This window comes from Ptychodera flava, chromosome 6 (genome assembly GCF_041260155.1).
Source record: "Ptychodera flava strain L36383 chromosome 6, AS_Pfla_20210202, whole genome shotgun sequence".
NCBI lineage: Eukaryota > Metazoa > Hemichordata > Enteropneusta > Ptychoderidae > Ptychodera > Ptychodera flava.
This window is the reverse complement of record NC_091933.1, coordinates 44,207,227-44,227,792: the sequence shown is the minus strand read 5'-3', so window position 1 is coordinate 44,227,792 and position 20,566 is coordinate 44,207,227. Positions and strand designations below refer to the sequence as shown.

General features: G+C 37.4%; 3 protein-coding genes across 3 annotated transcripts in view; 1 reads left to right on the top strand and 2 right to left on the bottom strand.

Annotated features, from left to right (window-relative positions):
- Window positions 1-2,793, bottom strand: part of LOC139135920 (plexin-B-like) — a 2,817-nt gene extending 24 nt beyond the window's left edge. Inside the window, exons 1-5 of the mRNA XM_070703697.1 lie at window positions 2,668-2,793; window positions 1,944-2,076; window positions 1,191-1,291; window positions 929-1,061; window positions 1-200 (exon numbers count right to left, since the gene is read on the bottom strand). The exon at window positions 1-200 is cut by the window's left edge and continues 24 nt beyond it. Of these exons, the coding sequence (XP_070559798.1) occupies window positions 21-200; window positions 929-1,061; window positions 1,191-1,291; window positions 1,944-1,994 (465 nt within the window). The 5' untranslated portion in view covers window positions 1,995-2,076; window positions 2,668-2,793 and the 3' untranslated portion in view covers window positions 1-20. The remainder of the gene's footprint in view (window positions 201-928; window positions 1,062-1,190; window positions 1,292-1,943; window positions 2,077-2,667) is intronic.
- LOC139134514 (plexin-A4-like) lies at window positions 2,023-4,265 on the bottom strand. The gene is made up of 4 exons (XM_070701372.1): window positions 3,775-4,265; window positions 3,325-3,568; window positions 2,668-2,850; window positions 2,023-2,076 (listed from the first exon to the last, which is right to left on the bottom strand). The coding sequence occupies exons 1-4, from the start codon at window positions 4,263-4,265 to the stop codon at window positions 2,023-2,025; spliced, it is 972 nt and encodes a 323-aa protein (XP_070557473.1).
- A 9,614-nt stretch (window positions 4,266-13,879) lies between these two features.
- On the top strand, window positions 13,880-19,429 carry LOC139135914 (integrase/recombinase xerD homolog). The gene is made up of 2 exons (XM_070703691.1): window positions 13,880-14,356; window positions 17,826-19,429. The coding sequence occupies exons 1-2, from the start codon at window positions 14,023-14,025 to the stop codon at window positions 18,824-18,826; spliced, it is 1,335 nt and encodes a 444-aa protein (XP_070559792.1). The 5' UTR covers window positions 13,880-14,022; the 3' UTR covers window positions 18,827-19,429.
- Window positions 19,430-20,566: the final 1,137 nt, after the last annotated feature.

Genomic DNA, 20,566 nt, shown 5'->3' with positions numbered 1-20,566 from the left:
AAATGCAACCTTGACATAGTTTACAGAAGAATCGCACTACCTTCTCCCGATGGCAGTATTGGTCGACTTTCTAACGGTGGTGTGTCACAGGTTAAGTTATAACTATTCTTATCGGCACTAGATACAAAAAAGCCATCGTAATTGCACAGATAAGTATTCTTGCTATCTTCAGCCGGTAACTCAAGCATTATTAATGTAATCTGAAATTCAAATTAAGAATAATTATTAAATAACTCAGATTAATATGCCTTCAGATATGAATGTACGATTCACTTTTTTCTTAAATTACTGCCGATCATTCCTGAAATAGACATCTTATCTTCATTAAAAAGGTTTTATTCGCCTCGAAATTGTAAGCAAGAATAGAAACAGTTGTCACTATCAAATTTTAGTTCTTTTAACCACATTACCTGACAATCGCCGATATTTAAATTGACTATCAAATCAATAATCCAATAATTAAAATTTGCTTCCACTTGTCTTGACAATGTAATTTCCTAATATAGATATCATATTGTGATAAAAATAAAAGTGCAATTTAGGTGTAGTCATCTTCTTCACAACATATCATAAAGTAAATTTTACCTGATATCCATTGAATTTAAGTAAAATTGTGTTTATCTTTAGAACGTTCATCCAATCTTGATTTTGGGTTTTATTTTTTATTCGATTAAGTAATTTCAAACAAAAGCAGATTTAAGTAGATTTCATGTAAAGTATTTTATATATCGAGTCACATCCTTATTTTTGTCTGTATATAGTGATGTGCAAAGGCAGACTTTTGCACGTCCATGTCAGCTACGTTTCCAATAAACGTCATAAACTTCAACCTTGCGGCGTTTTGTGTTGCCTTATCCAGTTTTGTGCTCGCGAATAATCCATCACAAGAAGTAAGATACCAGTTCCATCAAGTCTGATATAGCCTAACCTGATTTGTCACATCCACTGGTACTCCGTCTTCTGGTTCTATTGAATCTATTTTAACGCACATTTCCTTGTCAAATATGTGCAGCCATCTTGATTTTTCACTGGACCCTATACAGTTTGCCTTAGTAGAACACCTTAAATTTGAGAGACATGGTTGTCAAAATCATTACATATTTTAAATATAAATATTAAATAAAAGCGTTAATAAAATACTTATGATATTAAATTCAGTAGATAAATCATACATTTCAATACTAATATACCTTTTCTCCAAGGTACACCATCCACAATAAGGATCCATTGATTCCATACAGTCCACGCAGCTTGGAAACTGACTGCACTCAGATACTTTGACTTTATGAACCTAACAGTTAAATGAGAATACCATTACTCGACAAGCCTAATAGTTCTAATTGAAACATATGCTGTTCACAAAGCATACAATCATCCCAATTACTCTATGACAACAATAACTATACCCGTTGCAGGATATTAATGTGAAAGGTCTTCTGCAAAGGTTTATATTTTTTCTTCAAGTTTCGTCTGAAGCAAGTCGGTAAAGGCGTGAATTCAGAATCAATTTATCAACTTGCAAGTGCCCTTACGATTATGATGCATTGACGAAATAAAACCCGAAACTGATTGAAACCAACATCACCAGCGTATTCCAAAGCAGCAAGGAGGTGAAGCCACCTCAGCTATGCAAAATAAATGCATAACGTGCATAACGTGGGAGCCGGAAGCTAAAAGAATTATATAAACAACCAAAATCGATTTTCCAGAAAGTACTAGAAAAGAGCTGACATTATTTGGTCACATAAAAAAGATATGCAACCACGAGCATTAGCATTCCTTAGCATGCCATGAGGTTCAAGGTATCCTTCAGATAAGTCAATATTTTGTCTTACTCACTATTACACGAACACTATTGAGTTTTGTGCTCCGATTGCTGACACTTTAATGCCACGCATCACGGAGAACACCATCATAGTGTCATATCAGTCTCTAATACTTACACTAGTATATGTGTATTTGTAAAAATGCTCGTCATCGAGGTCAAACTTCATGTCTTGAAGAACGGCTGTAATGCCATCTTTAAATCTCAATCACCTCGTAGGTATTGGCATTAGTGTCGTTGGTAAAATGTACCTGTTTGACAATGTCGACAAACATTATTTCACAAGCTGACAATCCAAAACATTTAGATAAACCCTTTTTTTATAAATCTGTTACTAGTGGTTTATTTTAGCCAATATTCTCACTTTTATTATACACAGTAATCGTTGTTATCGTATCCGCTTTGCATAGAACTGCTAATGGTCAGAATACTGCGAATGAGTGTGTTTGATGTTGATGATTTTGCCATAATTTCAGGTTTGACGGAGGAAGAAAAAAGAAAAATATTGGAATGAATAAATGTGACAATGTATATTTCTCAATTTTTTATTGAACAATTATATAATATTGATTTTTACCAACAACTCCGTAATAACGGTTTGTAAATAAACAGTTTCCTAATTTTTTACAATTTGATAATTTTTATTTGCTGTATCTTAATTGATTGGACGTCCATAAAGGGAGATTTAGTAAATCTCATCAAAATTTACTTGATTGTTTAAGTATTTCAGTATTTTGCCATTTTCAAATCAAGTTTTAACCATGTGCATATTTGACGGAATAAATACATTTTAAATGGATATACGGACATAGGCCTTTATGTAATGTACATAAAGACCCTACCTTTAGAATAGTTCCTGTATCAGTACCCAAGAATCCAACTGTGTGTTGTTGTACAGTAGTTACAGCTATCGATGTCACCAAGGTGTCTGTATAGTCTTCTACGTCATATCCATGTTGATCATCCACTCCATTCGCATATTGGTAGTTGGTTGCTGCATAGCATTCATGAATTCCTCTGCTGTACTGCAAGTTGAAAAATGGGGAAAGCAGATCAATCTTGAATCATTCTTTGGGAGTTGAAAACTATAATGAAAAAAGCATCTGTGACATATTGCTCCTATTTGATCAATTTCAAACGTAAAATACACCGAGTGAAATATTTATATTGTATTTGCAGTGTTTGGTGATATATCAAGTAACTTCCAAAAGCTATGCCTTTATGTAATTGACTAGGTTATAAATACATGTACATTTTGATGGCTTTTGTCACTATCAAGACACAACTCTTTCGGAACATCTAATTCAGGAACCAAGCATTCTTTACAGACTTTTGGGAGAATCAGAAACTAAAAGTGCCATTAATCTGCCAAATAACCCCTTTGACAGAGAATGGTTTCGAAACGAATGCGTGACTATACATGTTATAGGTATACCATTCCACACAATAAAATTCAACAAAATGTGAATCACTTAACAAAGAAATGTACAAACACTTACAGGCAATGCACTAGCACATGAAGCACCTTGCATCCACGAAGCAGTATACTCTGGTAATCCATAACCTTCCATACATCCTTCAGCAGCATCTTGAAAGGCTCTTTCAATCACACTCATTTTGTACATACATATTGCAGACTTTGCGGTCGATATTGGAGGATTATTCACTCCCTCAGCAAATGCAATGAACAAAACCTCTTCATCGTCATCTAATGCCAGTGATTGACTGAGATCTTGTGCAGGTCTGGTGATATATGCAGCTTGAGCAAGGTTGTATGAATTGTGGCGACACCTCAATGTCACTTCAGTGTAGGAGTTGAAGTAGTTTCTGTCTGCCCGCTGACATACACGGACAAGTTTGGAAATGTATACGCAGAACTAGATTCTGCTGACTGTTGTTGTATTGTCACAAAGTAACTGTATTCGTTGTAGCTAAATCCTGCCACATACCTGATTGAATATATTGTGGTGAGAGTGATATCAACATCAACTCTTGTGTTACCGTTACTGTCTTCAATCACCTCAAATACCTGATTACCCTCAAGTTGTCTACCACTAACAAATGGGTTCCCCGGATTTTGTGATGTACTTGTTGTGCCAACGTACAACAATGGTTGACCAAGATGATAGTGTGGTGCAATGTAACCAACTGTAGATTCATCTGACGTATTTGCAGCTACAGAAACCATGGCATCGCCTGAATAAGTTACATACAAGTGTACCACGTCTCTAATTTCGCAAACACCTCTGTAACCACCACAGGTTATGAGATCATTGTCAGCGTAGTTAAATGTGAGTATTTTATTGAAAGTGTCGTGTGCTTTATCTTCTTCATCATAGTCTGGTCCAGTTGTGATGTTGACAAGCAACTCCAAGTTTTCAGTCAATCTGTACAGTTGATTAACTCCACCAATGTACACATCACCGGTGAATTTATGCATAGTCAGGTGGTTGAAGCCCTCTGAGTTAGAATCAGTGAAATTTGCAACTGTGTAAATATCCGCGTTTGATATTCGAGTTGGTTTTGAAATCGGTACACGGGCCATCATAGCAATAACGAACAGCATCTTGGTGAAGTGAAATGTAATCATGCTTGGATGTGTTCCTGGTAAATTTTGTAGTATCATCTGTTCTTGGTGAATAAAATACGAAACGCAACATTAGGACACACATCGGTATAAGTAAAGGCTCATTGCTAATGGTTATACATCCATTTAGAAGAAATATTCACATTCGTGGATTCGTTTTAATTATAAGCCGTCATTCATTCAAAAGGCATCATGATACTAATAATATTCTTCGAAAAGGATCAATGTAATATGAGCAAGTAACGCATTATGTTCAGAGCAATAACATTACATTAATGACATTAAGTAAAGTTGAAATACACGGATATATCTCATTGCCGTTACATATGAAAACGTCTTTCGTGTAACGTTGCGATTTGAGAAAGTGTAATTTAGTAACAATAAAGGTTTGATCACCAACTTAAGCTTTGAAAAGTAAAGCGGTTTGTGGTATTTTTCAAGTGTTTTGAACGTCCTTTCATTGCAAACGATGTGTACTTGGCCTTGCATCTATGCCTGAATTTCATCCAAATCCATAAAAATCAATGACATTCTTTAACTAAGTATTTCGATGAGCTGGTGAAGGTCCAAAGGTCGGACACACATCTGTCACTGGCACAAAGTATAGATTCTGTTATCATGTCAATGTAATCCAGCCAGCAAAGAAGTACAGACAGTGAGCGTACTGCCTAGGGCCTAACCCAGAGGAGAGGAATGCACTTATCAATTTTGCACTCCCTAGAATGACGTCAATTAATAAAACAAAGCACCTTTACAGCGCATCAGCTAATAATAGGAAACTGAACACGTCGAGTTCATAAGGTCGTGCCGGAGCCTATTTTGTACGCTTCGACCCCACTTTGAAAGTCACACATACAGTGCACTGTGGCATACAATGGTTTTTCACTCTACCATAGTTACAGAGAGCCGACATAATCCATAATATGTAGGGCAGGTCAAGAGAATTCTTCATAAAAATGTGTTTCTACGCAATTCCATGGCCGACATCTTATTCAACACCTTTGAAGGCATGTGGATGCATGCCAAGCGAACTAGTTGTACGTAATAGTCGTGTCCCCACGGCAACAACGTTAGTTAGCACGGAAGTGGGTCAAAATACAAACGGAATAATCAGTCAAATCGCGCCTAGATTGCAACATCTCAAACTATGAGAAACTCGCCGCCCCTTATGTGCACTGCCGAATTCAAAGGCATATAGAAAAGACTTATTCAAACTAAAGTACTCCAAACAGACTGGACACACAATGAACAAGATCCTGAACATTTCTTTTACAAAAACCATCCCCTAAAACAGCAGCTTTTTGGGGTAGCCGTAACTAGAAAGTCACACAACAGCCTCTTCATAATAAGGGGTGGTCATTCTACATGCGATGTCAGGTCATGCGGAGCGTACGGTACAAAGACGCGTCTATCGACAATAAGAAATATACCATCCATATAACGCCTTGATCGGCTTGACGGATTACTTAATTCTTAAAAAACTTTAGTGCCAGGCATTACTGCTGGTGCGATTTAATCGCATTGTGAAATCCGAATGTCTGGAAACTTACCGTTTGGTGAATGTTCCGTTGACTTCTAATGTTAGATATGAAAGACTATGGAACTCAGTAAACCAGGAAGAAGGAAATGACTGCACCGATTGTAGTCTGGCAACCAGCCAAAACACTAAAAAAGTGACAAAGGTACTCCTAAGCGAATGAAGAATGGTATATGTATTACACGCATCTATACGCGTGTAATACATATACCATTCTTATATTTATATTTAAACTGCACAAGTATGGCATCCAGGATTCCGCTCTTGAATGGTTCATGCTTACCTATCAAACGCTCACAAGTTGTTCAACTTAATTCACATGTTTCCGATAGCATGGATATTTCTTATGGGTCCCGCAGGGATCCATCCTAGGTCCCCTACTTTTTACTATATTTATTAATGACCTTTCTTCTTGTGTCAGCCAGTGTCAAATAATTATGTATGCTGACGACACGGCTATATTTTATTCAAGCAAGTCAATCTCTGAAATTCAGCAAGTTCTTTCCAATGAAATAATGCAAGTTAAGACCTGGCTCGATAATAATAAGTTAACTTTGAATACCAAGAAAACCAAATCAATGGTTTTCGGTACGGTTAGAAAGTTAAATTCATCATCACCACTTAACATTCAAGTTGCAGGAGATTTTCTTGAACAGGTTACGGATTTCAAATATTTAGGGATTTGGCTGGACTCTAAACTGGATTTTTCCATGCATGTTACAAAAATTGCAGCAAAAATTACGTCAAAGCTGGGTTTTCTATCTAGAATCAGACATTTCTTGCCTGTACATCAACGTAAAGTTTTGTTTAACAGTCTTGTTCTCCCACATTTTGACTATGCAGCAAGTATTTGGAGTAATACACATCAGAAGTATTTGAACATACTTGAACTCCTCCACAAAAGAGCCGGTCGACTAATACTGGAGGTTCCACGGGATACTAGAACAGAATCAGTGTATGAACGCCTAGGTTGGATTAGTCCATCTATTAGATGGAAGCGCCAACTAGCGGCTCTAACCTATAAAGTCATTAATAATAGTGCGCCAAGTTATTTGACAGAAATGTTCAATCTTTCAAATTCCATACATAGTCACAATACGAGACATGCTAGTAACGGCAATATTTACATTCATAAAGTGAAAACTGAATATGGCAAGCGAGCATTTTCATATTATGGTGCTTGCATATGGAATAGTCTGCCTACTCAAGTTAGATCGGCTCCTAGTTTGGCGACCTTTAAATATAAGCTTAAGGTTGTACACTTTTAACTTTGTGTGAGTGTGAGTGAGTGAGTGAGTGAGTGTTTGAGTGAGTGATTTTGTGTGTGTGTTTGTGTTTTGGTGCTTTTATGTAAGTTATTTGTTCTTGTTTTATTGTGTTGTCTTTTCATTTTTATCTGTTGGTGTAAATTTTCTCTTAATTGTTGTGGTTTTTGATTTGTACATCTTGCATGACAGGAGATATTGGAAGAACAGTGTTGGACACTGAAATATGAATGACAAATAAATAAAATAAATAAAAAATAAATAAATAAATACGATCTCGCAACTTGGCAAAAATAACGTACAATAATGATATTTAAGCAGAACTTACCAGTAACTTCTGGTAACTTTGCACCACATGGCCGAATGATATACTATCGGAGATGTGCTATTAGGTCATTGGAAAATTTGATGACATAAATTTTACGCATTAATAATGAAATATCTCATGTTATAATTTTGTTACTTTGTAAAAGGATGCGTTGTCACCTATTACAAGGTTGTACAGTAGCTCATCGTGATAAAACAGAAATAATGCTGATGAGATGAATTTAGTGTTGTTAAGTCATTTTATCTTACTGTCATGTTGATATCAGAGCACAAGAGCAACATTTCAAGATGTAGAAAATATTGTTCACGGAGTATTTTTAAAAATTTAACAAAAGTCTTGGTGAAGCATTTATGGACAAGTTCTACTTTGTTTTAGTTATACATGAATTTAAAAAACATCGACAACTATCCTCTAAAATGTTGCTGAGTAATTCATTCCTTAACACTCACCATTTTGTAGTTTGCACGCTTATAAATGTTATACTGTTCGTTTGTCTCGCTCACCTTTGAGAACGTATCAGTGAAAGGTTGAGATAACCTTTGAAAGGAATGGACGATCTGCGTCTTGAAGAATCGAAGTGGAGCATGAGGGGCGATAGACACCGAAGTACGTCGACGTATTGAAGAATGTTCTCTCTTCTACTTCGATTCTGAAGTTTTATGAGCTAAGACATTTTGATAAAAAAGACGAAAATTTTGAAACTAAGAAAAAATACGACACATTCTGAAATGCAAGATATTATTGTCTAATGTTCATCACCAAAATGTATTGATCATAACTTTAAAAAAGAACAATACCTGAAGTACCCTGTGATTAAACAAAATAACACACCCGAAATTACTGCCATGAAAAGAGGTCTTTACATCAGTAAATTACAGAATTACAGATTTCATCAGAAATTTAATATATATTACTTAGTTTCTCTGTAGAAATCTGTATACTGAATTTCAAAGCTATCAGACCAATCCTTTTTCATAAATACATTTATTGACCAAAAACAGCAAAAATTGCCTTAAAAATACAAATTTACATATTTCTGCACTATTTGAAAAATCTGAAGTAGATCATCCCTTGGGACATATTTACCAAATATCAAAGCTATCTGACCAGTAGTTTTGAAGAAGAAGATTTTTTGAAGAATTTTTGACCAAAAATGACAAAAATTGCCATAAAAAAACAAATATGCAAATTTCACCACGATTTGAACAAATCTAGCTGAAGTCACCCTAAGTAAACTGCATATCAAATTTCAAAGCAATCGAACGAGCGGTTTCAGAGAAGAAGATTTTTTTACCAAAAACAGCAAAAAATCCCCATAAAACAAATATGCAAATTTCACCACGATTTGAACAAACTTAAGTGAGGTCATCCTAAGTGAACTGCATATGAAATTTCAAAGCAATCGGACTTGCGGTTTCAGAGGAGAAGGCAATTGTTGACGGACGACGGACGGACGACGGACGCCGACGGAAAATCAACCTATTTGATAAGCTCTTCGTCGCTGACAGCGAAGCTAATAACGCTGGCAGGATATGGGATGAATTCAGTGGAGTATAAGACGTTTAAGTGTACTTAAATATCATGTCGATTAGAGAAACGTTTCATGACGTATGATATCTTGTTCATGGTACTTGTTAGAAATGCAGCAAAACACTTTATGCACTGTCCGTCTGAAATGTGACTGAAAAACTCATTTTTTAACCATCTCTATATACAATAAAGACAGAAATATTTAATTTCTATCAAAAGTATTCATAATCATAAATTTATTACTTTTTTACACTCTTACTATGGCTGATTATGCCGTATTGCCCTGTGGTTGTGCTGGATGTTTTTCTGTCTCCTTTGCACGAAATTTTGAGGGCGCTTTCAACGGAGCAACAACGCATTTGCGTCGCTCCGGCTTATTTTCACTTATCTTCGAAGTTTTTCGGAGTTTAACGAGCCAAACATGAAATGCCATGACTGTCCAGCAAGGAAGAACGTGGTGCTGTGCCAGGGAGATCTGATGCTGTGTCCCAAATGCGAATATCGACGATTTGGAATAGAAAGATTAGCAACCGAAAAGCCCGGGAAAGCAACAACGGTACCCGCCACACTCTGTACACTACCAGGTGCAACGTCAATTTTGGATCAAACATCGACAGATGAAAATGCTGGCAAACATCAAATGACCAGAGTGTTGGAAGGAATCTAAGAAATTAAGACAGAGGTTAGAAATCTTAAAGTATCTCAACATGACCTTGTAAAATCGGTGGATTTTATAAGCTTCCAATTCGAAACTATGAAAACTCAAATTCAAGAACTGCAAAATTCCAATCGCATCTTGCAGCAAGACAATAGGCAGTTATGTAACCGAGTGTCAGTGCTAGAAACAGACCTGCAAACGTTGGATCAATACAACCGGAGGATAAATCTAGAGATTGCAGGTATTCCTGAACCTCAAGAAGGTGCAGAAGATACAGATAATACTGTTCTCAGAGTCTTAAGGAAAATAGATCCTGAGATCAATGCTAAAGACATCGACATAACGCATCGAATAGGCATCAGACAAAGTACGAACGATGATACCAGACGAAACGGAAGTCCACGTATACGGCCCATTATCATCAAATTTACAACGAGGAAGAAGCGAAATTACATCTACGATGACCGAAGAAAGCTACAAGGAATTACAACTCGAGAACTTGGATATCAACAGCAGAATGCCATTTTTGTCAACGAGAATCTATGTAAATCACAGCGACAGCTCCTGCAAAAGGTAAATGAAGAAAGAAAGAAAGCCAAGTTTAGATATTTATGGACTATTAACGGTAACATGTATGTAAGAAAAATCAAAACGAACGATCGATGTGTATTTCAAATGAAGGTGACATTAAAAAAATCAAGTGAGACCACAATATATTGCTGTGTAGTTTGGTACTGAACTTTATACCAAAAGCATTATTTCAAAAGCGATGAAGTATTTGTTTTGTCTTTTTGTTGTATTATTTATTTATTCTTTACATATGAGTTAGTAAATGTACCCTAGCCACTCATAATTGATTTAGTGTATTTACAAAGTGCAGAAAATGTAAATTTTTGCTGCGACGCCATAACACCCTCCGACTTTGACGAAAGGTACCACTCCGTTATTGACCAGTCGTTTGCGGTCTCGCATATAAATACTCGCTCATTGAAAAAAAACTTTGAGGAGTTTCGTTTGATGTACGAGGACACATTCCAGCAAAAGTTTAAAATCATTGGTGTCTCTGAAACGTGGCATATCAATGACCCTAGTTTTTTTTTCGTTAGATTCATATAATCTTGAAGTAAACTGTCGTGAGTCCGGCAGAGGGGGAGGCGTTGCGGCCTATATACATACATCAGTAAAATATAAGAAACTGTCATTCACCATTTCTAATTCTGAGTCATTGTGGTTGGAAATACAGGACGGGAAACAGGTTTATGTTATAGGTATACTGTATAGGAAGCCGAATACTATGTTGTCCGATTTTGAAAATAGCCTTTTAGATGTACTCAACTATGTAAAAGTAGATAAGAAACATTGCATTCTTCTAGGCGATTTTAATATTGATATTTCCAGACAGGATAAATGTGTTGATAGTTACATTACAGCATTGATCTGTCTACATTTTTCTCAATTGATTACAGTTCTAACACGGGTTACAGAAATCTCTCGTACTGTTATCGATCATATTTACACAAATATCAGTAACTGTTCCATTGTTTCTGGTACTATCGCTTGTGAGATATCTGATCATTTACCAGTTTTTTCGATCTTCAAAGTTTACATAGTAGGATGTCGGGAAAAGTTGCTTTTAGAAATTATAAAATATTTGATGGAACAGATTTTGTAAATGATCTCTCTGAGCAAACATGGAACGAGGTTTACACTAGCACAAGCGTCGATGATGCTTACAACAATTTCGTTTCAATTTTCCGTGATTGCTGTGATAAACACGCACCAGTTGTCGAAAAGACCTTTAAGAACATCAACAAACACAAGCCCTGGATTACAAAAGCAATAAAAAAATCAATCTACAAAAAGCATAATTTATTTGCGAAAATGATTCACTCAAACTATGATTTACAAATTGTTAATAATTACAAACAATATAGAAACACTTTAACTACAGTCCTAAGGACTGCTAATGGAGATTATTATGCGTCTTTAAAACCATAATAATTCTACCAAGACATGGGATATCATTAATCATTTACTCAGTAGGAAGAAAGTTTGTAATAGAACATGTTTACCAGAACAACTGATTGTTACATCTTGTGATGAAAATGAGACGATATGTAGTACTCCTTATGAGATTGTAAATGGTTTCAATAGTTTCTTCACAAATGTAGGACCCGATCTGGCTAGCAGAATTCATTCACCTCCACATTCTTATTTTGATTTCCTACCCAAGACCTGTAAAAATTCGTTTTTCTTAGAGCCTACATCAGAAATTGAAGTTGCCAATTTGTTGAGAACCCTTGATATAAAAAAGGCTTCCGGCTGTGATAATTTACCAGCGAAACGTATTGTAATTGCTGCTAATCAAATAGCCAAACCATTGTCTCATATATTCAATCTGTCGTTTACACATTGCAAGTTTCCAAATGCATTAAAGGTAGCGAGGGTAATACCAATTTATAAGAAAGGTTCAAAAGATGCACCTGGAAACTACCGACCGATTTCTGTGTCACCCCTTTTCCGCAAAATTATTGAAAAAACTGTAAATACTAGACTTATGGGCTTTCTCAACAAGTTTAATTTACTGTATAAACATCAATATGGTTTTCGTGAAAAACATAGCGCAAAATTGTCACTTTCAATTTAGTTAGTGACTTACTGCATCAGATCGAAAACGGGAATGCTACTATTGGGATTTTCATAGATTTTGCAAAGGCTTTTGATACGATAGATCATAGTATTTTACTATCAAAGCTTCAGCATTACGGTATAAGGGGAAACCCTCTCAGTTGGTTTTCAGATTACCTGCATAATCGTACCCAGTTTGTTTTTGCGGACCAGGTGAAATCTGAAAATATGCCAATCACGTGTGGTGTGCCCCAGGGGTCAACACTTGGTCCACGTTGTTTTTAATATATATCAATGATCTCCCGAACTCATCCAACTACTTTGATTTTCGTTTATTTGCAGACGATTCCAATTTATTTCATACATTTCCTGACAACTAAGTAACATAGACCTTTCAATTGTAAACCATCATTTCATGAGAGTTATACACTGGTGCGACTCAAATAAATTGACTATTAATATTGAGAAGACAAATTATATAATTTTTCATTGCAAACATAAAGTTATCTCCAATCATAGTGTACTAAAGGTCAAAGGTAAAATTATAAAGCAGGCGGAAAATGCCTCCTTTGTTGGTGTGATTTTCGACGAGCACTTGTCTTGGAAAGATCATATTGATTATGTAACACTTTGTATTCGAAAAAAGTCAGGAATGTTATTTAAGTTAAGAAACATTGTACCAAAACACATTTTACTTTTACTTTATAAAGCTTTTCTTCAACCAAACATCATGTATGGATTAGAAGTGTGGGGGAGTACATACTCGACATATTTGCAATCTATTTTGAAAATTAAGAAAACGTGTTTACGGTGTATAACCTACTATGGATTCAGAGATCCGTCTGCACCACTATTCAAAGAACTAGGTCTTCTTGATATCTTTAAACTTTATAAACTTGGTATAGGAAATTTCATCTTTGATCTGTACAATTATAATCTTCCCCATCATATTAGTGACTATTTCAATATGGTCGACCATGGCCGACATACAAGGTTTAAACTTCAGCAAAACTTAGCTATTCCGAAGATATACACAGATGCCGGTAAATTTGCGATTAATTATTCAGGCGCTAAACTGTGGAATAGTTTACCCATTCACATGAAATCACTCACATCACAACATCTGTTTAGAAAAGCGTTAAAACAACACCTCATCGATGAATCGTAAAGTACTCACTGTCATGTAAATTCTTACATTTTAAGCTCGTTGTATTTACTGGATTTTTTTTTCTTTCTAGCCCTTTTAACAGTGATGCACATGTAGTTTGAGGTGGGGCCAAACCAGATTAGCGAAAAGCTATTTTTTGGCTCCTAAATTGCCATTTCTTTCCTTTTTCAGTAATATGTAAAACGTTTATAGTAGTTGTTATTTTTATTTCTTTATGGCAATAAATGAAATGAAATGAAATGAAATGAAATTCATCCGACTTCGACATAACTTTCCTGTAAAATTTGTCAATTTTACGGAGCTCGGAGTTCAACCAGCCACTCACGCTGCAGCCATATTAGGAGAATGAACAATTATATGCGTTTCGAAGATTAGCATATAATTACTATCTATTCGTTACATAAGAGAATTCCTTTGAGGTTTGTGTCACCAGGTGTTGCATGCCTATATATTGGTGTGAAGCTCTTTTGTCTTCAGTCTCGGTCGAAACTCCACGATGTCAACACAAGCAAGCACTGCAGAGAACAAAGATACTGGCGAGCCGACTCCTATGCCACCTGGTGTAGCATCGTTACTGACCAACATTACTGGTTCCATCTCCACAGTTGTGGAAAGCAAACTTGCACAATTCAAGCGGGAGCTCAGCTTGGACAACTCCGAGGCCATTGATAACGCTGCCAAGAAGGCAAGAGGTGACACTTACGAATTCCGTAAACCAGGCAACAAGCAACAGTTTGAGCACGAAGAGAAAGTGTTAGACCATTTAGAAGTCTCTTTGGATGCACTCTCGAAAGGGTCCATAGAAAAAGCAAAGAAGTCCCTAAAACAAGGTATTGGTATCGTTACTCATCGTATTAAATTGATTAAATTAGCGGACAAAAGTGAATTTGGTTGGGGCACTGTCAACGAGTATTTGTCTGACGAGTTAGCATCTGATACAGATGATGAGAAAAGAATGCAACGCTCCGAGAGGAGAGCAGAACAGAAAATAAGAAGAAGAAGCTGCGTTCCCGTTCAACTAGGTATTCTTCTTCTCTTGAGCAGTCTCAGCCTCAGCGTCAGAGTCCGTCACAAAGTTGCTTCCAACCGGTACCTGGCCACATGCGTCCATCATCCAGTCACAGGGGCTCATAAGTGCCTATTTAAGTCAATATTACAGCGTTTTTCTTTCTTTTTCAATGTTACAAATAAAGCTGAAGAGCACAACATTTGTGTAGCTGTCTTTTGTGTAGCTTGTATTGGCATGTATAGTGCGCCCTCAATGGGGAATGTGATCATATGTAAATACGACCTTTAGTTCCGTGACCTCTAGCCAATTCCTCTGGCCATGCCTTCTGGCCACGTGTACAGACGTCGCTGTGTTTACTGGGAAATTAGTACAGTAAGCATAGCGAGGGCAGGGCAGGAAGTAGGCATGGCTAGAGCCGGGCCTAGAGGTCACGGAACTAAAGGTCACATTTACGAGGACTCACTATACATGCCAATACACGCTACACAAAAGACAGCTACACAAGTGTTGTGCTCTTCAGCTGGATTATTTGTAACATTGAAAAAGAAAGAAAAACGCTGTAATATTGACTTAAATAGGCACTTGTGAGGCCCTGTGATCCAGTTCTTCACCTTCCAGCTTTCGAATCGGTCCATGCTTTCGATGCGGGCAGTGGGGGCATTTGCAGAACAGATGCAATTTACCAACCTCCAGTAGGCAACAACCAGTACAAAATTCTTCCCGCCCATCTCAAGACTCAACCATCTAGTCCTGAACAGTCTCATGAACTTGATTTTGACTCTGACTCCGGTTTATCGTTGCAATTTTCTAAGACTTGTGAACCAGTGATTTCGAGTAATTCTGTAGTGGGTAATTTACGTCGCTCTTTGGAATTTTGGAAAACTCAGCTAAATTGTCCGCCCTTTATTCAGTCCATTATTTCTTCGGGTTACCGCCTGCCATTCGTCCAATCACCGCCTCCAATTTTCCTACGTAATAATTCGTCATGCAGGAAGCATTCTAGTTTTGTGAGCAAGGCTATTTTGCAATTACTTGAAAATGGTTGTATATCAGAGCATTCGTCTCCCCCTTTCTGTGTCAACCCTCTTTCTGTTGCAGAGGGCAAAAAGCTTAGATTAGTACTAGATCTCAGGCATGTCAATAAATATTTAGAAAAACCATCTTTTCGTTATGACGATCTCAAAACTCTTGCACAAATGTTTAGCGATAACTATTACTTTTTTACTTGGGATTTGGAGTCCGGTTATCACCATGTTGATATTTTTCATGAGCACTGTAAATTTTTTGGGTTTTCTTGGGAATTTGATGGGCATTTGAGATATTTTACATTCAATGTATTACCGTTTGGTTTAAGTACTGCTTGCTATTGCTTCACCAAGTTGTTGAGACCATTGGTCAAACATTGGCGGAGCATGTCACATGCTTCAATTGTCTATTTAGACGATGGTATTTCTGGCCATGATTCCTTTGTTTCCGCTAGCGCTGCTAGTCTGATTCAACGAAGTGATTTGCATAAAGCTGGTCTTAAAGCTAACGAGCGTAAATGCCATTGGGAGCCCGTCCAGATTGGTGAATGGTTAGGTTTCATTATTAATATGTTACGCATGGAATTTTCTATTCCCCAAAAGAAAGTGGACGTCATTAAATCCGTTATCTCAGGTGTTTTAACACTCGGTAGGTGTTCGGCACGCGAACTCGCGCGTATCGCTGGCTTTCTAATTTCTCTGTCTATTGCTGTAGGGCGAGTCACCCGTTTATTCACCAGGCAAATTTATGCTTTAGTAGAGTCACGCGGTTCATGGTCGCAGGTCCTGTATTTAACTGACCCAGTAGTGCAAGAACTTCGTTTTTGGCATAATAATCTGGATGCTCTGAACGGTTTTCGAATAAAACCAAAATTCTCCGCCACGGCCATTGTTTATTCCGACGCAAGTAATTCCGGTTTCGGTGGTTATTACCATTACAACGACCAGTACTTCTATTCCCGCGGATTATGGGACGACAACGAGCGTGTGCAGAGTTCCACTTTTCGCGAATTAAAAGCAGTGCTTTATGTTTTGGCTTCTCTGCTCCCAATTCTGCAACACAATAAAGTACGCTGGTTTTCCGATAATCAAGGTGCGTGCAGAATTATTTCGGTTGGCAGTTCAAATTTGCTTCTCCAGAGCATCGCTGTTAATATTTTCGATATCTGCTGTCGAAACGATATTCATTTAGAGGCAACATGGATCCCCCGTTCCGAAAATGAGAGGGCAGATGCATTGAGCAGGTTCATTGATACAGACGATTGGTCGGTAAATCCTTCCTTGTTTTCTATGCTTGATAGGCTTTGGGGTCCACATACCGTAGACCGTTTTGCTACGTACTACAATACTCAACTTCCCCGCTTCAATTCCGCATGTTGGAATCCCGGCGCAGAAGCTGTCGACGCATTCTGCCAAAATTGGGTGGGCGAAAACAACTGGATATGCCCGCCTGTCAAGCTTGTTTTGCCGGCTATTCGCCATCTTAAATTTTGCTCCGGTAAGGCTACGTTGATAGTTCCAGAATGGCCGTCAGCCTATTTCTGGCCAGTTTTGCGCCCTCAGCCAGGTAGTTTTGCTGATTTCGTGAAAGCTCTGCGCGTACTCCCCAAAATTGACGACCAGATCACTCCAGGAAGGATACAGCAATTGCCCGTCGGTTTTAAATCATCACCTTTCATAGGGTGCCCGAGTTTCAATATGTTAGCGATGAGATTGGAGTTTCCCTGAACGGACCATATTTACATCCTTTCGGTCGCTTCATGGTTGTACGCTAGTACTGCACACTTTAATTTTTACATTGTATTTGTAGTGAACATGTATGTAAAGTAATCTTTAAGATAACATCTTTCTAGTCTGTTATAGCGACTGCTTTCGCAGCGAATTGATTTGCTTTCGCATTTTGATGTCTGTCAATTGTACAGTATTGTTGGAATGTAATAAGTTTACTTTTGCATCACAAGTCATGTTAGCTTGACCCTTTTTCGAGGGTGATTGACTATTTTCGATCTTGCCAGTTTCCAGGGCCAGTTCATTATGGCTTTCGCCAATTTCTTTTTGTTTTTTCCTCATTTCCTCATTTAGGCTATTCACATCTTATCAGGCGAGGCAGCACACCTTGGTGGCTATACGATTTCGTGAAATATAAAGTAACGTGTGGCAAATTTACAAGATAGGTTTATTCTGAACATTTTAGCTTCGCATACTGACTATTTGTAATTGAACTATTATGGCGTTGATCTATACTCGCTGTTTTTTTGCGTTAAGATATTTTTCAGGTGGAGCAATGGAAAACACAGTTTAATAGCCTAGCCCTGAAAAACCTATGTGAAACCCTTCCCGACGTGATGCTGGCATCAAAAGCAGATTCCACAGTATCAAAGTACTTGAATGGATGGATTCGCTGGAAAAATTGGTGTTCAGCGAACCTTACGATGGATGCTGCATTCCCAGCCAATCCGATCCACATTGCAGTGTATCTTCGTAGTTTGTTAGATGGCGCCAAGACAACAGCACCATTGGAAACTGCAGTTTATAGCATCAGATGGGCTCATACTCTATCGGGAACGGAGTCTCCTACGGCGCACCCTTTGGTTCAATCGACCTTGGAGGGCTGCAGACGGATCTTAGCCAAGCCGAAGTCTCCCAAAGACCCTGTAAACTTCGACATTCTATCCAAGCTTGCATCCAGTATAGGACAATCTAACAATTTATCAGACTTGCGTCTTTTGTGCATGTGCCTTGTCTCCTTTGCAGGTTTTTTGCGTATCAGCGAATTACTAAACGTGAAGATAAATGACATTAGTTTTACGGACACCCATATGGAAATCAAAATTCACAAGCGAAAAAATGACCAATTCCGGGAGGGTCACTCAGTGGTAATTGCAAGATCAGGCAAAATAACTTGTCCAGTAGCAGCAACAGAGCGATACATTTTGTATTTAGGTGAGCCTTGTTATTCGGAAAATGTATTAATTCGGCGTTTACAGCACACTAAGGAAGGGTTGATACCTCATAAGCATCTTGGTATTTCGTATACTACAGCCAAAGATCTAATGTTGGGAGGCATAAAGCAATTTGTTGGCAATATTTCTGATTTTGGCACTCACAGTTTCAGGGCAGGGGGCGCCACGGCAGCAGCTAATAGCAATGTGAATGAAAGATGCTTGGCCAGACACGGCGGATGGAAATCCACTAGCTCTAAAGACAGATATATCGTTGATTCTCTTAGCATGAAATTAGATGTAGCAAGATCACTTGGTGTATAAATGTTAGAAGAGAATAGAAAGCTTGGTGGTTCATCATAGATTTTTCATTGTTTCTTTCCAATACATCACTACTAGCCTAGCTTTTTCACTCTCGTGGGGTGTGACGACCACCGCATACCGCATATTATCTCTATTGTGTATCATTTATTCTCATTTCTCGAAGTTTAGTATAGATTGAACAATTATATGTGTTTCGAAGATTAGCATATAATTACTATCTATTCGTTACATGAGAGAATTCCTTTGAGGTTTGTGTCACCAGGTGTTGCATGCCTATATATTGGTGTGAAGCTCTTTTGTCTTCAGTCTCGGTCGAAACTCCACGATGTCAACACAAGCAATTTTTTTTGTAATTGTTATGCAGTTTCATAGTACTTGTATTTCAGTCTCTTTTGATAATTCGATGGAAGGGGGAATTTCCATAATAAACGTGGTGTGTTTTTTTCAATTTTTTCCCCAAATTATTGTAATTGTTGTAATACAGTTTCATAGTACTTGAATTTCAGTGTCTGTTTGATAATTCGATGTAAGGGGGGAATTCCATAATAAACGTGGTGTGGTTTTTCGAGGGTACGCAGTACGCTCGTGGGGTGTGACGACCACCGCATACCGCATATTATCTCTATTGTGTATCATTTATTCTCATTTCTCGAAGTTTAGTATAGATAGAAGTACGATGTGCATGTCCATACCTTTCTCTTTTCATTTTGAATGCCTGGCACTTGAGGGCGCTATTGCCATTTCAGGAGAAATGCACTGTTATATCTTAAAGAGGTTTTTATGATGTGGAATTTGTTTGACATGGTTACATTGAAATAACAATGTCTTTTACAAATTTCCATACTCACTAGTAAATGCATCGAGTATTGACCTCTGAGCCCAAAGATGCAATATTTAAGATTGATGTCACGAATTAGGGAGTAGACAATATTTTGAAGTACTAAGCAGCGCCTTTTGTGTGTCTTAAAAACATTTTATCGTAATGTTGTTCTGAAAACCGCTGTTTTTGACGATAAGAACGCAGAAAACATAGGAGGAAGAATTATCCGCTAGTCCATTTACACTTTAAAGTTGCCCTCTTTAGCTTTTATAATGAATTTTGTTTGATATGAAAAATATTAGAGTTGTTTGACGTCTTGAAACATTTTGAAATACTTGTCAACTTATTATGAGCAACACGATTTGAACTAATTTGGGATAATTGCCATGGATGGTGAAGTAATGTCGGTGTAGCGCGCAAACAAATCCTTTAAGACTCAAATTGACTTGTCTGCGACTACTGTGCAATTGTCATCTATGTATGATATTCCGTAATGCGTTCCTCCATAAATAAGACAAAGCAAATATCCGATCTAATCATCACGGGGTTTATTCGAATATAAGCAAGTCTTCCAGAGAACGTAATGAAACGTATTGGAACGATTAACTGAAATAAATCAGAAAAATACAGAAAAATATTAAAGCTAAAATTCACACTCTGTAATGACTCAGGGGTCAAAGGTCAAATCAGTGAGCCAAGTCATAGGACCTGTCTCATTAAGCGCCCTCTAACGGTGACTGAACGCTTACCTTTGTTTACAAGATCTCATTTGCATAAACAGCCTTGACTTACAGAGCATGAACAATTTAACTGCTTTGCAACAGTTATAACTAAATCAAAGTTGCATGAAAATACAATCACTAAAGCAACTAAACTAATAAGTCTTAGATCAAACATGAATTAACTCAATCAATGTCCGT